We start from the raw sequence: 17,379 nt of genomic DNA on the forward strand, positions 1-17,379 counted from the left end.
TTAACTTATCTGGCAGCCAGTATATTTAATCACAACGAAGAGTTTTCATCATTAATATAACAGGGTTTTTGAATTTTCATTGTTACCTGGATTTTGAGGGGACAAACTTTGACATTTAAGGTCTCAGTCAGAGACTAAAGGTTTCTTTTCTTTAAAAAAAGTTTTTGTATCAATCTCATTAGCCATTTAAAAAATATATTATAGTACAAAGAAAGTAACTGGAATTTTTGAGGGCTTTGGGTTAGTTTTATCTTAAAATTTAAAAACTGCTTAATTCCCTGAATACAATTATGCAACCTGTTTGCTTAGGGAGGTTGTGGAGCTTCTTAAGAACAGATTAACACCTGCTAGGGATGGTCCAGTTATTGCTTAATCCTGCCTTGAATGCAGAGGACTGGACTAAATGAGCTAGTGAGGTCCCTGCCAGTCTTACACTCTTATGATTCTATAGACAAATCACCTAACTTCTCAGATTCAATATTCTCCCTGTGTAAATGAGGACAATAATATTAACTTCCCTTCCACAAGTGGTGTGATGATTGTTTAGTACAGCGATCCCAGTGCTAATAGACCTGAATGCACACAAACCCCCACTTTATCAAATATGAGGTGTTAGCTCCCATGAGACCCCTGTGAGGTAGGAAAATAGGTCATCTAACAAATGAGGAAACTGAGGCAGACAGCACTTCAGACTTGCTCAAAGATAGGGGAAGAGAAAAAGATCATAAGAAACAATAATTAGTGGAAAAGTCATAAACCATGCTTTATCCAATAGAACACAATGATCTATAAAAAAAAAGTTATCAATGTTAGATTAAAAATATGCCATGTCCACACAAAAACCTTAGTTAGCTCTGAGTGAAGGCACTTAAGTATCACACCACCACAAACACTAAAAGTTACCCCAAAAAGCAACATGTCCCACCTCACGTTCTTCCTCCTGTTCTTTTCGAATCTGTTCCAAACGAAATTGCTCCGCTTGTTCTCTCTCTTGTGCTTCCCTCTATTAAAGAGAAAGAAATCATAATCACATTTACATACAAACGATAGCTAAGCAGGACTGCCTAGAGAGCCCTGTGTGGCAAACTACACTACCCACATGAAGGAAAAAACACTCCTCAAATGTTTCTTTTTTACTAGGGTAAGTTTGTGTGGACCTGCCAGAGACAAGGGGCCAAGTGCAACTGTCGCAGCTGGAAACAGTGCAAGTTAATACAGCCTCAGACTAGGAGGAGCTTCTAAAAGACGGATGCTAAAAAGGGAGGCATGCCACAAAAAAGTGGTATCCTTCCCATTTGCTCTTTTGTGGGTGCATGCTTCTCCCTCACCCCGCTTGCAGATAGGAGAAAAACACAAACCCCTCAATAACAGTATCAAATTTTGCAAATGATTACACAGGTTCTCATTCAAAATAGATATATTTGTACATAGATCCAGTGATTAGACATGGAAAAGGCCTCTTAAATCAACTCATCTCTCTGCAAGGGCAGGAAAGAGGCCCCTTGACAGAGAGCATTACAAATATTAAATGAACCCCGCAGTGATTCTCAGTCATATTGCCAAAGGGAGCGTTGTTACTCTGGTCAAGCCTTTTGGCCAATATGTGCATGTGCCATACGATAAAACCACATGAGCTTCCCAGCCCTCAATAGTCCACATATAAGCATACTAATGAGAACAGTAATCTAAACACTGTTTACATACGCATCAGTGCAACACACACAACACGTGCTTCATGAGCAAACTCTGGCTACTTAAACTACTTGTGCTGAGCAAAAGCAACTACCCAGGAAGAAGTTGTCGCACAAGGTGAAACTCACTCTGAGTACCCATGGCTCCAGGAGGGAGGAGTGCAGAACTGATAGCAAAGCGATCCTCCCCAAACCCAGGGCAGGCCTGCCTCACTGCCCCAAGGCTGCTAGTCTAGTTTTTTTGGTAGGAACTGCAACCACAGGCCCTACATGTCAGTTGTGTGGGCCGCTGGGGCCAATGGATATATGTACATACAAATCGGTGGCCTCTCTCTTGGCTTGCCCGCAGTGTGGCTTTGTATCTTGGCCTATGTGGCTGGTAAGGAGAGGTTTTCCTTGGTGTGCAGAGGAGCAGAGTTCCATATGGGGCGGAAGTGGTGTAGTCCTCCACACTTGGGTCAGTTTCACAAAATTACTTCCCAATGCCGTCTAGGATATTCTTCGCTAGGGACACACCTTTGCTCTATCAGCTTCTAGTGAAATGCGGTAAGCTTCGTCCTGTTCTCTCTTCACATTCTCCCTGGCCTCACGTTCATCCTAAAATAAAAAGAATCCAGCAAATAATTAATATGTTTCTTTTATAGTCACTGGAAATCGTTAGACCAAATGTTTTAATAGTAATTGGTTGTATTACTTCTGCTTCTGTTTGCAACAGAGGCCTGCAAAAGTGATGGAAGAGCAACTTTAGGATATGCATGTGTGTGTATGCATGCTTGCACCCGCGCGCGCGTGAGTGAGAGAGAGTGAGCGAGCACACAAATATAATCTGCCTGAATGCAGTGTTCAAATGGGCCCGTACACATGTATAATTATCTGTGTTTCGATAAATGGTCAGTATGGGAAAGATGTCCCCAGGAAATTTTATATTTCAGAGGCTGGATTTGCAGCTCTCTGTCCAATGAAGTTGGCATCAGGTGCTGGCTAGTTCCACTGTTTTAACCTACAAGAAAAGGGCCTTCAGATAAAAAATCCTTTTGCCTTGAACACGTTCCACTGCAAGTTCATTATTTTTAAATATTACCATAATGGTATTGTCAAACCCTGCCCTGAAGGGCTCTCAATCTAATGGCACAGACAGGAGGGGGACATGCTGGTAACGAACCTGCTGTAGAACTGGCCCATGGATGGATAGTTACATGGAGACACGGACTGTAATTCCTTCAAATGGAAGTAGAGATGTGGAGGAAAGCATCAGGAAAAGGAGCCCTCCCCTCTCCTTCCTTCCTCCAGCACTGTGCACACCACCATTGTTCTCCCAGACACTCAGGCCTGCATGCCCTGGGGATCATCTTTGATTCGACCCCTTCAACGGACCCACGTATTCAGGCCATTGCGAAATCTTGCTGCATTTTCTTACACTGTGTCTTTAAAATCCGGCCTTGGCTCTTTGTCCACAGAGCCAAAAACTCTCTTCCTCAATCTCACACAACATGTCAAGTCTCGGTTCCTGTAAACTTCATGGAAATTTCCATGGCAATACAGGAAACGGGAGACAAGGGGAAAACTTGAGGGAAAAGGTCAAGAGCTCAATTCTGGCCATGCTGAGTTGAAGATAATGACAGGATATGCACAAAGTGATGTCAGAAAGACAGGCCAAGATACTAGACCAAATGAAAGAAAATAGCTCATCAGCAGAAAGGTAGATTGGTACGTCATCAGCATAAAGATGGTTGTTAAAACCATGTGTGTGGATATAAGCACCTAGAGAGAAGGTGTAAAGGGAGAAGTGGAGGGGGCACAAAGGACAAAGTCTAGAGGAAAACCCATGGAAAGGGGGAGGGGAGAGGATGATCCACCTAATGAGAAAGTAAAAGAATGATTAGAGAGGTAAACTAATCCCTACTCTTCTTGGAGAGCAACACACACCTTTGGACTGTGAGAAAGAATCATCATAGACTAGCTGACAGAGAAGATAAACCATAGACAGCCTGGAGGAGCAGAGGCATTTTGAAAACCTCCCTAACATTTGCTTCAGACAGAACCTTTTTAACTTTCAATTTTTGCAACTTGGTACATCAAACTAACTGAATTTCAAAGGTCACTCCAAAGTCCAGAGTTACCTCGGGGAAAACTAAAGGTCAGGTGCAAACTTCCGCTTTTTTCTTTTCTCTGAAGAATAAGAGGCCAGAACATAACTGTAATTCCATCAGATTATTTAATCCACATCAAAAAGTTAGCTAAGGCAGGTTTCAAGTTTGTAAAAGACTGTCCACTAAAACTCTGACCACAAATAACAAAGTTCTGCAAATACTGCATTGATTCTTATTTTGCATTTTAAAACTGCCAAAGAAAAAGCCAACAGGAAACAAAGTTCACAAACAATTTATGCTGAAGATAAAAATCTATTTACTTACAGCAAACAATTACTTATTTTACAGAATACTGAATAATTCTTCAAAATGTCAAACGCAGCATAGTACTCTTTGATCTAAATCATGTCTTTTCGATAAGAAGGAAGAACTTTCCAAAAGATTGACACTGTAGGTTCTTTTCTAAGACTCTGGATATGAATTACAAGCATTTTCCTTATTGTTTATTTCCTCCTATTCTTGGCAGTGAACTTCTTCATGGAGGATGGGTTATAAAAAAGATGTAAGGAATGTGAAGATTTATTATGCATGACTGGCTGATCCAGATAGAAAAATGAGACATCCCACAGCTAAACCTAAATCTAGAGGTAAAAATTACACAGCAGAGATCTAGTATTACTGTTCAGACTTGGATCTTAAACTTAAATTCCTAGGTAGACTAGCTAGCACTAGCATCTAGACTTTTTAGCTAGGAAAGCGATGCAATCAAATACAATATTTCTGTCTATAAATTTGTGCTATCCTACAGTTCTCCGGTTCTCAATCAGATGTCTAGGCCCCCTGAAGGGCCGCAAGCAGATTTCAGGGGTTCTGTTAAAATAAACTGTATTTCAGCCCAAGATGGGATTTGGGGAGGGAGTGCCATCTGCACCCTGGCTCATCTCAGTGGGCCATATAGCCTCTCTGGGATGGGGGTGTGGCTCAATCAAAAACTGCAGCGTCACTGAAGAATGTTCTCCCCTTGCCATCAAACTCTGCAAGCAAGAAGCAGCTAGCCAAAGAGACACACCACTTCTCCACCCTGCCACATCAGCATTTCAGAGAGCAAAGCCAAATAAAAGGCAGAAACTGAGGAGAGGAGATGACACCCCTCTCCCCAATGTTGCCTCTGATTGGGGAGTCGCAGGTTTGGCAATCTTTTCAGTGGTTACACAATTATATGCAGAGGGAGCAGGAAGGAGACGATGGTCATGGGGAGCTGGCTACCAGAGGCAGCAGCGTGGGCAGCAGGTGGCTCCGTAGGAGTTGGTGCACACAGGGAGCTGCCTTGAAAGCCACTTCCCGCGTGTACCAGCTCCCGCTTGCCTCCCTCACCCATCTCCCTCTCTATTAGAGGCAGCAGGACAGGGGTGGGGAGGGCACAGGTAGCTCCCACCTGCCCCCCACGCTGCTGCCTCTGTGGGAAGTAGTGGGGAGGGGCAGAGGGCTCCACAGATGCTGGCATGTGCAGGGAGCTGGCTTAAAAGCCAGCTCCCACCTTGCTGCCTCTATATCAGAAGCAGCAAGGGGGGAGGTGCATGTAATGGTTGGAATTAACCGATAAGCCCAGATTTATTGGTTAATTGTGTAAATGAATACACACAAATGAATTCCTAGTAAAAACAGTTGTTTTATAAAGAGAAGAGTCTTAATATCCTTCTATTATTGCTGCAATATCAAATAATTTCAACAAAACATGAGGTTGATATTAATAAGAGTGAAAGTGAGTCAAGTTTTATCTATTAATTTTCTAGGCAAACATCCATATCCTGACTTGCACAGCAAAACATATATATTTGGCTCTATCATTGTGAAAGGCAGTGAGGTAAAGTGTATGAGACTTAACTTTTTCATATTTGAGACCTGGATTTTAGTTGTATCTCTGCCAAAAGATGCCACATGCAGCCTTATTTATTTTAAAAAAAAGTGTGGGGGGGAGAGAGGGGGAGGAGGAGGGGTAATCTCCTAGCCTGCTTCCTAGACCAGGTGGAGGAAGCCTTGGCCAATAATAACAATGTTATGGATTGCACAAAAGTATTAACACCAGTTAGCAGAAAGGTGAAAAGGAATTCTGGGTCTTTTCTGCCTTCAAGCTGTGTATCCATGGGAATAGGTCTCTTTCACCTGTGAGATGGGGGATTCTAGGTTAGGTCTGCCCAACAGATCTGTATTTGAGACTAATTAAGCATGCAGTCATATCCAAATGGCTTTTTGCAGATTGAAAATTATAAGGAAGGAAAAAAAGCATCAATTTTAAACAACAAATGTTGTAAAATTTGGAAGTTTGAAATTCAAAGTATGAAGGCATTGATTTTGTTATTTCAATTCAGAACTGCTGGAGTTTTTGAGACCTACAATTTTTTAAAAAAAGTTAATTTGCTCAAAGTGTACAGCATTTAAAAATGTTGGCTAATGACCAAATTCTGGTCACAATTACAGGTACTCAATGCTTGAGGAAATCAAATGGAGATGTGCAGAAAGTTGGTTATAAATTCTTGTGCAATTATTTTAATGACCATACTTTACCATTTGTAAAACTGAAAATAAAATTATTTTGGCTAGCAAAACTAAAAACCACACACTAATATTTTTCAGTGATTCACTTAGTAGCTATATTATTCAATGATTTACTTAGGAACTATTTACTTTTTCCCATCCATTTGAATTATTAACAAAAGCTTTGTACTGTTCCCCATTAATGGCGGAGCATGAATTTCCACAAACAGCAACAATTATATTTTTTAAACACTTTGCTTTAATATTATATTTGTAAAGTTTAACATTTATTTTATTATGAAAGCAAGATTCCAGTTTGCATCGCAACTAAATACATTCTAGATACACTAGATAAACTTGCTAAGTACTGCACAACTCAATGGAAAGTAAATGACATTTCATCTCCTTGTCAGCAGTCTAACAATATTGTTCCCTTAAGGCTGCTGGCAAAACTAGAATACTGACAGCTTATCTTGCATTGGAGCAAAAAGCATAATATGTGAACAAGATCTTAAACATGATCTTATTCATGCCAAAAAACATCAAATCATCACAGGTGCTGTTACCATTAATATAATACGTACATGCTATGTAAGCAGATTAGATATAGATATAGATATAGATTAGATATAAAAAAGCAAAGAAAAGCAGCAGTATCTGACATGCTACAAAATTGTGAAAAGCAACCTTCCCACTGAAAATAAAATAGTAAGTGTGGAAGAGCTCTTTGATGATACACAAGTAGATTGGAAGGAAATTACAGTACAATTCACAAAGCTAACTACTAGAATATGAAGTACCGCTGCTGCAACTTCTCATTGTTCAGTTGTCACTAAAACACAGGGCGTTCTGCACTAGTTGTTGATGCTTGTAGGAACTGACACAGTGTAAGTCTTTGCATTCCCTGCTCTTAAGTCCCACAAAAAAATCTGTGCAAATGGAAGTCAGCCACGGGAAAAAAAATTCCCCACTTTAAGTTGTTTCACTGTAAGTTTTTTGGAACATATCTTGGACTTATGGTGAGGATGGCCTGTATTACATTATTCAAAGTCAAAAAGTCATTATACTATTCATTTGGTATCAGAATGATGCTATAACAAGACTTTTAATTGGCAGCTTGAATGGAAGGAAGTATTTTTAAAATACTGAAGGGACTGTGAGATTGCAGCTTTTGATAAAGCTTCAGACATGGCTGGCATAATATTAGCTTGTCTTCTTTTAAGTAAATAAAATAAAAAATAAGTAAATACTAAATAAAAAGTAGTTCAAAGTATTTGTCTTAACTTTTACTTGAGTTTAAAAGTAACTGAGTTTTTACATTGTTACCTTTCTTTCATGAGAACTGAGCAGTATTATTTCCCCAAGATTATTCTGTGAACATATCTCAAGAGAAATATATTCTCTTATCCTATACAAAGCTTCTGCAATACAAAGAAAGCCCCATGGTGTTGCAGAAAGAAAAGCAACACAGTACAGGCAGTCCCCGACTTACACGGATCCGACTTATGTCGGATCCGCAGTTACGAACGGGGCTGCCCCAGAGTACACGGACTGCGGGACCTCGCGGTCCTGCCGCCCGTGTACTCTGGGGCTTTGCTCTGCGTCTCCCTGGTCTGCAGACCAGGAAGACGCAGAGCAAAGCCACGGAGGGGCTCGGGCAGCGGGGCAGCCCCGCTGCCCGAGCCCCCCCCCCTGCGGCTTTGCAAAGCCGCCGGGGGGCTCGGGCAGCAAGGCACCCCAGGCGCGCCTGGACTGCTCCGCTGCCGGCTTTCCCGCGGCTTTGCAAAGCCGAGGGGGGGGCTCGGGCAGCGGGGCACCCCAGGCACGCCTGGGCTGCTCCACTGCCGGCTTCCCCGAGGCTTTGCAAAGCGGCGGGGGGGCTCGGGCAGCGGGGCACCCCAGGCGCGCCTGGGCTGCTCCGCTGCCGGCTTCCCCGAGGCTTTGCAAAGCCGCGGGGGAAGCCGGTAGCGGGACAGCCCAGACGCCCCGCGGCTGTCCCGCTGCTGGCGTCCTCAGAGGCTTTGCTCCCCGTCTCCCTGGTCTGCTGGTCTCCAGCAGACCAGGGAGACAGGGAGCAAATCCGTGGAGGACCCAGGCGGCGGGACCGCGGTGCGTCTCGGTCCGCCGCCCGCGTCTTCCTGGTCTGCTGGGGTGGGGTGGGGGGTGCAGCTAGTATGCCCCCCCCCCAGCAGACTAGGCTTTTCTCCGGACGCCTGTGGCAGAGCAGCTGGGGTGCTGCCGGTTGGTCCCGCAGCGCCGCTCTGGGCGCTACTGGTCCAACCCAGTAGCACTCCAGCTGCTCTGGTCCTGATTCAGCCGCTGCTGGTCAGTTTCAGCAGCAGCTGAATCAGGACGCCTGGGGCAGAGCAGATGGGGTGCTGCTGGGTTGGTCCAGTAGTGCCGAGGAGCGGCGCTACTGGAGCAACCCAGCAGCACCCCAGCTGCTCTGCCCCAGGCGTCCTGATTTAGCCGCTGCTGAAACTGACCAGCGCTGACTACAGGAAGCCCGAGGCAGAGTTGCTCTGCCCCGGGCTTCCTGGAATCAGCTGCTGATCAGTTTCAGCAGCAGCTGACTTGGGGACGCTTGGGGTTCTTAAGTTGATTCTGTATGTAAGTCAGAACTGGCGGTCAGTTTCAGCAGCGGCTGAATCTGGACGCCAGTTCCGACTTACATACAGATTCAACTTAAGAACAAACCTACAGTCCCTATCTTGTACGTAACCCGGGGACTGCCTGTATTAATAAAATAGTGTCTCATTCATTTGGATTGAGGTTTTTCTACTGTTCTTACACAAGATAGAGCAGACACTTCATTTTGTATGCAGCAAAGGAAAATCCAGGTAAAGGAGGCTGGATTTACATACAAAAAAACCTGAATGAAATGAACTAAACAAACACTCTGTTTGTACAAGTAACTTTTTACAGGTAAATTCTACTTTTGAATGAGCTCCATGTGACTTCACTTGTTGTCGAAGTCAATGGAAGCCTCCATTCTTACCTTGATGAATTTACAATCTGAACAGGCCAAAAGGGAAAGGGTGAGTGTGTGGGAGATACAACCTACAAGCCAAGCGATCAATGAGGTGTGGTTAGTACTCTATTCTTTTAAAAAACATATTCTGAGGAGAAAGAGGATGGGATGCGAAAAAAAGAAGGGGGACATGGAAGGCGGAGGAAGGAAGCGGGTGACAGCAAGAGGAAGAATAGCAGGGGCAGAAGCATGGAGGGTTAGGCTAGAAGAGAAGGGGTTACGAAGGTAAGACGTGGAAAGAGACAGGAACACACTTCCAGTGAGACAAACTAAGGGTTATGGAGCAGCTGAAAAGAAAAGTATCTGTCATCTCCATGGAAGCCTGCTCCTTGCTCCATTCTGCCAGTCCCCCACCCTTAATGGGAAAGAGTTGGAGGCACTCAAATGTAAGAGTCATGCTGCCACGGTGAATGTGGATCTGGGAAGCAGCAAGCTGGAGAGAGTAGACTCCACATGATTGCCCCAGCTGTCCAGGGATGCCTCAAGAGCCACTGTTACGGGTACTGGATCAATGGCAGGGCTGGAGGTCTATAGCTGTTTTTCAATGAACTGAAACCAAGGAAACTGTGAAAAGTTCAGGGAAAATATCTGCCCAGTGTTCCATGTTGGTCCAAAAGGCAACACAAGTGTTAGGGCTTATCAGGAATACTGAAAATAGCGTAATGTCACTCTTTACATCCTAGGCACAGTCCCACATGGAATGATGCTTTCACTTCTGATCACCCTGCCTCCAGAAAGGAATTAACAGAAGTAGAGGCAGTTCAGTCACAGGTGAAAAACAGAAGTCTGGAATGACTTTCCTATGCACAGAAATTAAAACAAACAAAAACAGGACAGTTCATTTTAAAGAGGAGATAAATAAGAAACATGATAGAATTATATTGAATTAATGAAGATTCTAGAGAAATTAGTATGTTTCGGTTTACTCTTTTCAATAACACAAGAGCAAGGGGACATTAAAAAAATGTGAAGGCAACAAATTTTAAAAGGATCCCCACTCCCCCATACACAATCTATGGAAATCACTGCTATAAGATTTCAGAGGCAGACCAATCAACAGGAATCAGAAAAACAATTAGACATTGGATGGAGTAGAACACCCCAAATTACTCTGGACGGGATAAAAATAATAAATACTTTTAGAAGAGAGGCTTCTGGGCACAAGCCAACTACAAAGTGGCAGGTAGGATCAGGAAGAAACTTTTCCTTTGAGAATTATTCTGTAACTGTCCAATGCAGTGTGTCTGGCACCCTCCTCTGAAGCATCTGTTGACTGCCATTGTCAGAGATAGAACTATGTGGATTTCTGGTTTGATCTAGCATAACAATCCTTATGGTCCTGCCAATTACCTAGGATGGCAAACTCGGCCATTTTGATAGGATAGGGGGTGGCAAAATCAGCAGGCCTTAATGCTGTGAAGTTTTCCATCTGACTTTGGCATTCCTGTGACCTGCTATTTAGAAGGTCAGGGTTTAACTCTGCATTGTGGTTTTGTGTGGTAATTACCTTAAGGCCACATTTCTCAAACTGTGGGTCCCAACCCCCCGGGGGGTCGCGAGCAACTTAGAGGGGGGTCGTGATATCACAAAGTTTGAGAACCCCTGCCTTCGGGCACTTCTACACTGCAGTGTTATTTCAAAGTAACAAGAGTTATTTCGAAATAACAGAGTGCACCTCTACACAGCAAGCCCGTTATTTCAAAATAATGGGCTTCCTACTCCAACTCCTGTAACCCTCATTTCATGAGGAGTAAGGGAAGTAGAAGGAAGTGTTCTCCCTTCGACTTCCTGCAGTGTAGATGGCACAAAAAGCTGAGTTAAGCTACTTCCACTTCAGTTTCACAATTAATGGAGCTGAAGTTGAGTAGCTTAACTCAACTTCAGCCTGCAGTGTAGATAGACCCTGAAGTTGTGCCATACTTTACTTAATGGACTGCCCATCAGGGTTAGTTCTATCATGAAGGAAGAAGTAATCAGAGCCAAATCTTAAGGACAGCAAAACTTGAGTAGAGGACTATGAGTTAGAGATTTGCATGTTTGCACAGAGCAGTAGAGTCTGTAAAGCTGCCTCTGGAAAGGTAAGCCAGAAAGTGGCATTTACAAATGCTAAAGTTTATTTGAAATAAACTCTTCATTTCATTGAACCACTCCTGAAGTTAAAAACTACAAATGCTTGAGGTTATTTGTGGGAGTATTCAAGAAAAACACCCATGTTGTCTAAACAAACCAGTGCAATGAAGGCATTTGTTTGATTCACTGAAGATGACAGATTTGTACATTGTATAACTTAAATACATATGGTATGGAATACATATAATATAAAAGTGCATGCAAAATTGCATTTTGCTTGTTGATGCCTATGGTTATGATACTCCTATCATAAATGAGAAGACATGCTTGCACTATAAATGGTACCGAGGACAAAACAGTCATTTAGCGTTGATCATTGGTTTTAATGGACTTTTCAAATATCAGAGCAGCTGTACTTTTTTTTTTTTAAATGGGAGAAATCCTTTAGCACAACTTAGGGTTAGGGCATTACACTGGGGAAGGAAAACCCCACATTGGTCCCAGTCAGGTTGTTTTATTTAGAATGTTAAAATGGAATCCGGTTGGGTACAAAGCGATTGGCGAGATGACAAAAGGCTCCTATCTTAAGCGCTGTGTTGAACCAGGACAGTTACATATGCTAAAGTAGTTACTATGCTGGCAGCACTAAGGAAGGGTTTGCTGAAGACAGAGGTGGCAGATTTTAGCATAGTGAAGATATCAGAATCAAATGAGTCATTGGCAATGACAGTCATGTGGGGAGACAGGCCTAAACAATTGAATAGGGAAGGAAGTGTTCACACCACAGATTTCAAAACCCACATCAAATTGCTGAGTTTTGTGCATTAGTAAGTAAACACACAATACAAATTAAGGATCCTCAAGAGCCACTCTTACTGGACATTTGGCTCTAGATTTTTTAAAGTCTTTATTTAGGTGTTGCAACGCAGTACCCAACAGGTTTAAGAACATAAATCTTATTTTCAAAAGGGACTGAAGCTCTTGGGATTCTAAATCCCACTGCCAGTGGGATTTTACTAAGTTCCTAATCCCCTTTGAAAATGAAATTCATGCTCCTAAGTCAGTTAAAAATTGCAATGCAGAATGCCACAATGCCTAAATGTCCTAAAAATCAGGAGCTTACAACCTGGTTGGCAGGATGGGAGAGTACATATTGACAATTCAAGAGTTTGTAGTTAATGCAGAAAACTTCCATTTACAATTCAGGATCCCCCCCGAGTAATAATGTTGAGTAGGAAGACTGAGTACAGAGCTATGAAAACAGCACATATTATTCTAGGTCAAATGATACATTGTTTTAAAGACAGAGTTTCTGGCTGAACAGAGATAAAAGCACATTTCTATAAATAGTTTCTGCAGTGAAATTAAGGTGCATTTGTGGCCTATTTTTGTATATTATTTAAATCTCCATCCAACAATTACATAGAAAACAAACCTGCTATTTCCCCCTCAGAGATTAGCAATAACTAGAGAAAACAAGTGTGAGCTGTGGTCAAAATGAATGCCTTTGACTTTGCAATTCCACAGTTTGGTAAATCTTAGTGGCAGCTGTAATGTCTTTTTAAACGGAAAAAGTTGTGGTAAAGCACTCAGATAGCTATCTTTTTTGCAAGTAAACGTGAAGTATCATTTTAGGGTAATTTAAAGTGAATGGGGAGTTTTAATTTGGATTTGTAAAAAAGTGCTTTTTCAAGCAATTGTAGGTAAAATCTATATACCTTGAAGTCTAATTCAAAAGCAAGAAATTAATGTTGCATAACCAGAAAAATAAACACTATGTTAGCCCTACTGTTACTTAAATAACATGCAGAGAAGCTGGACCAGGTGTGTAACAGTGAATGCTTTTATAGTAATAATTTTTGACAGCAAAAATAAAAAAAGGCATTACTGAGATATCATCTCATTAGCCCTGTCATTATACGGGAACTCCACCCCAGTATAAGCTTGTCAAAAAGTGTTACTGTAATCCACTGAGAAGACTCCTCCTCAGGCAAGAAAAGAAAAAATGCGTAGGATAGGCTCAGAACAGGTGTGTTGCATTGTAATGCCAGTATTTAATCATGGATCCCTTCACATTAGTTTCAGACATGACTAATTCAGGCCTTGTGGACTATCATGCAATGCTGAAATGATCAGTCAGTCAAATTAAGAGCCAACAAATGTAAACAAAGAAGGTGTAGACATATCTTTTTAGCACCATACATGACTCAAACACAAAAGACATTAAATTATTACTTTTTCTTGCTTTTCTCAGATCAGCACTTTGAAGACCAAGAGATGCCATACAGCCCCAGAAGGCCTATTCACTTGTTGGCCTACACAATGCCAGCTTCTGCCAGTCTCTAGTTCGAGGCCCCCAAGAGCAGAAAACTCTCCATGGAAAGTTGTGATGGGCCCAAAGATGACAGTGCAGCCCCAGAAGTGTGTAGTGCTGGCCAGGCAAAGGGACATACGTAGGACAAACAGTGGTATTTAAAGCTTCTTTTGGTGTAATCACCATCAAAGAAGAGTGGGTGGGAACAAGCACAGCTGAATCTTTCCTGGGGACACAGTGGCTTTCTTTTGTGCAGAGAATTGCCATGTGCAACTCCTTGCTTCACTAGGGTCATTGTGACCCATCATTCCTGTCTACCAGATACATAAGAACCTCATTTTACTTTGCCAGGCCCAAAAAGAGAAGCAGCAGTGGAAGAGGGAGAAAGAAAAAGAAAACCCTTCAAACTGTGTGTGCTTATATCTACATCCATCCATTGAGGTAATCTCACCTCTGCCTGCTCCATAGAGCTGGTCAATGGCTCTCTAGAACTGGCTATATTGATGACAGTCTGACCATTCCTTTTAGTTAAGCCAACCGTCTTCCTTCCTTCCTTGGTTGTGCTGGGATCGAAACTGCCATCTCCTTCTATTGGCCTCTTCTTTACAAATCTGCCATGCTAACGTGCACTCAGTACCACCGATTGTGCTTTATAAACCCATTGTAGGGTAGCATGGCTAATTCAGCATCAGAAGAGAGATGGAGTTGGCATATTCACGCTGTGCTAGACAGGAGAGTATGACAGACAGTCAACATGGTAACAGTGGCACAGATGCACTGGGGTCCAAAGGGAAATGGTCCCCAAAATCTTTTCAAACCAAGTACGGGTAGAGTGCTGGAGTTAGCTGGGGAGGGAGAGAAGCGATGGTACCTGATTGATTACCTGGGAGTGACGGAGGAGAGAAGCCAGGGAAGGCAGACTTGGCTGCCTGGAGAGAGAGCAAAGAATGAAGAGAGGGTGGTTGAACAGAACCTTTACTGAGCGAGGTCCAACCCAGCTACACCTATCAAAATATATGATGTGTGTTCCTCTGTCCTGTGACAAAGAAATCCAATCACCAGGACCACCTATCCCAATAAATGAAATACGTTTTACTTTCCTGTAAGGCAATTCTTATGCATCTCCAAAGCAAAAGTTTTATCAATCAAAATCAAATAAACCCAGAAGTGAAATCCAAATTAGGTACTTAAATGGTGAGATGTTTGCACTTCACATTGAAAGAATGCATCCAAATCGCTCTCATAAAAATCCAGTGAAGAAAAACCAGTACAGAATCCTCAAACATTGACACTAAAGCACAACGTTTTGCTAAACTACATTACTGTTACCAACTAGCAGACTTGCTCCTTTACTCAGCTAGTAGAGGCCTGTGCTGTGAGCTGAGTAGCCCACATTCCATACCAACCAATAACATACGAGTGGGAGGTGGTCATAAATTGGTGCTTCAACAGATCCTTTCAGCAACACTGCATGCACCTCTCCCATTTGAGCTAAAGAAGGAACTTCATTAGCTAACAGAAGTACCAGGCAGTTATCCTGTGGTGGAACAACCACTAGAGGGGGATGCAGCGTGTTCTATGCTAACATGAATTATGAGGTGTCTTGAAGCTTTTCTGTGCATACAAGTTATAAATCCATCACAAAAGCAAAGTTCAGATGCTTTTGTTGCTCATTAGTAAATTTTTGTTAATTACAGGAAGTGTATCCAGTTCTCTCACAGTAAAAATTTCTTTTATGTTTTTATTTACAATAAAGATATACTGCTGACTTTGAAAACACAAAGGAATGTTTGGTTTTTCCCCTTGTGGTTTTATGATGACTTACTGTTGCTATTAAGAGAACAGTAACAGAAACCGGAATCTATATCCTGTTTGCTATTGTTATATTTGTAAAGAAATTACATACAACTACATTAAAGTCTTCAACACACAAGAAAAAACGCACTGAGGTTTGAACATAATGAGTTGTCAAGGTCAAGATTTATAATAAAGTTACATGTTATGTAACAAACCACAAAAAGACATTTTTTTCCCTTATGCCAACACCTTCTATTAAGTAGATAATGTGCATACTAGTTATTAAATACTCCCTTTTTGGAATAATATCTTACATAACACTGTTTTAATTTTACTTTCTACTTCAAAGGCCATTGGAGATTACCCTTTTATGTTTATTTTACAACAAATACATCTAAGTTATATTTAAATATCTCTGTGTACACAGAATTTATAACATTTGTAAATTTGCCTCCAAAGTTTATCAAATATTTTCACTAATCTACCACCCCCCAGGAAGACTGTAGCACATTCCCTCTGGTGCAGATATGTCAGCATGCTTACAGTACTGAGGAAACAGGGGAAATAGGAGAAAAACACTTCCCAGGGTAGACCTGGGCAAAATTTTGCTTTTAGAGCAATGGATGGTAGCAGATCTTGCACATTCAGAATTGCTAGGGACAAAACTGAAGTTCCACATACAATATTTAGAGAGAATCAAATTCCTAAGTTCAAAACCACAAGATGAAGACAAGTACTTAGTGGGTTTTACACCTATTTGTTTGACAGCAGAGCAATGTCAGACTCTGGACTCTAGGTTGAGGTTTTCTACCCCTATCCGTCTTCCTTATCCTCTCCCTACCTGCTGCTATTCCCATTGATCCTGCCCATCCCCACTCCATCCTATTCATCTCCTCTGCACTTCTCTCCTTCAATACAGACTCCTGCCCATCCTTGGCTTTCGCCCATTTTTCCTATTCCCCTCTCAGCTCTGCTACTATCCTCCCACTTGTCCATGGCTCCTGCCTCTTTCTTTCCTACTTGTTCTTATATTTCTCCCCTATCTTCTCTCCATCTCTGCACCTGTCCCTTTCCCCCTCTCTCTTCCAGCTCCTGCTTCTAACTCCTACCAAGTTCCTATCGTTATCCACTCACTCTCTCTCTCATCAGACTCTCATCCCTCTGTAGCTGAGCCAGGTTTTCTCCTTACTGTCTGGGCATCACAGTGTGAGCATTCAGAGTGCATGCAAATCAGTCCTCCAGAGCTCAGTTACTAGGCCAGTAATCCCTGGCAGCCAGGAAAAGCAATTGCTGAGAAAGTCCTGCTCAGTCCCGAAGCATTGAGGTGGAAAATGCTTAGCTGCTTGGTGTGGATGGTGCATTTGCAGTCAAGCCATCACACAGGAGTTGTGAGAGGAGGAGGCATGCTCAGTGCTGATGGAATCTCCAGAGATTTTAGCTAAAACCTTCCGCTGAGCATGTTATAACTTCAGACAATTATAACTTGGACAAATGTTCACAGGGACATCCAAAGACACATCCTTGACACCAGGATGATTCCCCACCCCTCCCCGCCATACACACCCAAATTTCAAAGTTCTCTGATCCAAAGCATGGAGGTGCTAGAGCTTTTCAAAAATGATGGAAAGAATTCTTTTAACGAGGAGAAAATACACATATTTTACCCTAACTTCATTCTCAGAAGGAACGATCATTTTAGCTGAAACATTTCAAAAAACTTCAGCATGAGGCAGGCATCTCCCATTGAAAATTTCAGCCACAATTATGTAATTTTGAGAAAGTTATAAACAAGTGAAAACAGAATCTTATAAATGAAAAGATGGTTTCCAACTTTAACTACAGGTATTGCTA

At 42.2% G+C, this 17,379-nt stretch overlaps 1 protein-coding gene across 3 annotated transcripts in view; it reads right to left on the reverse strand.

Annotated features, from left to right (window-relative positions):
• Window positions 1-17,379, reverse strand: part of FAF1 (Fas associated factor 1) — a 305,232-nt gene that overhangs the window by 32,933 nt on the left and 254,920 nt on the right. For all 3 annotated transcript variants that reach the window (XM_075935955.2, XM_075935954.2, XM_075935956.2), the window contains 2 exons: window positions 2,208-2,288; window positions 926-1,003 (listed from right to left, as the gene is read on the reverse strand). In XM_075935955.2, the coding sequence (XP_075792070.1) occupies window positions 926-1,003; window positions 2,208-2,288 (159 nt within the window). The remainder of the gene's footprint in view (window positions 1-925; window positions 1,004-2,207; window positions 2,289-17,379) is intronic.

Source organism: Pelodiscus sinensis, chromosome 9, assembly GCF_052426305.1.
Source record: "Pelodiscus sinensis isolate ZL-2025 chromosome 9, ASM5242630v1, whole genome shotgun sequence".
Classification (NCBI taxonomy): domain Eukaryota; kingdom Metazoa; phylum Chordata; order Testudines; family Trionychidae; genus Pelodiscus; species Pelodiscus sinensis.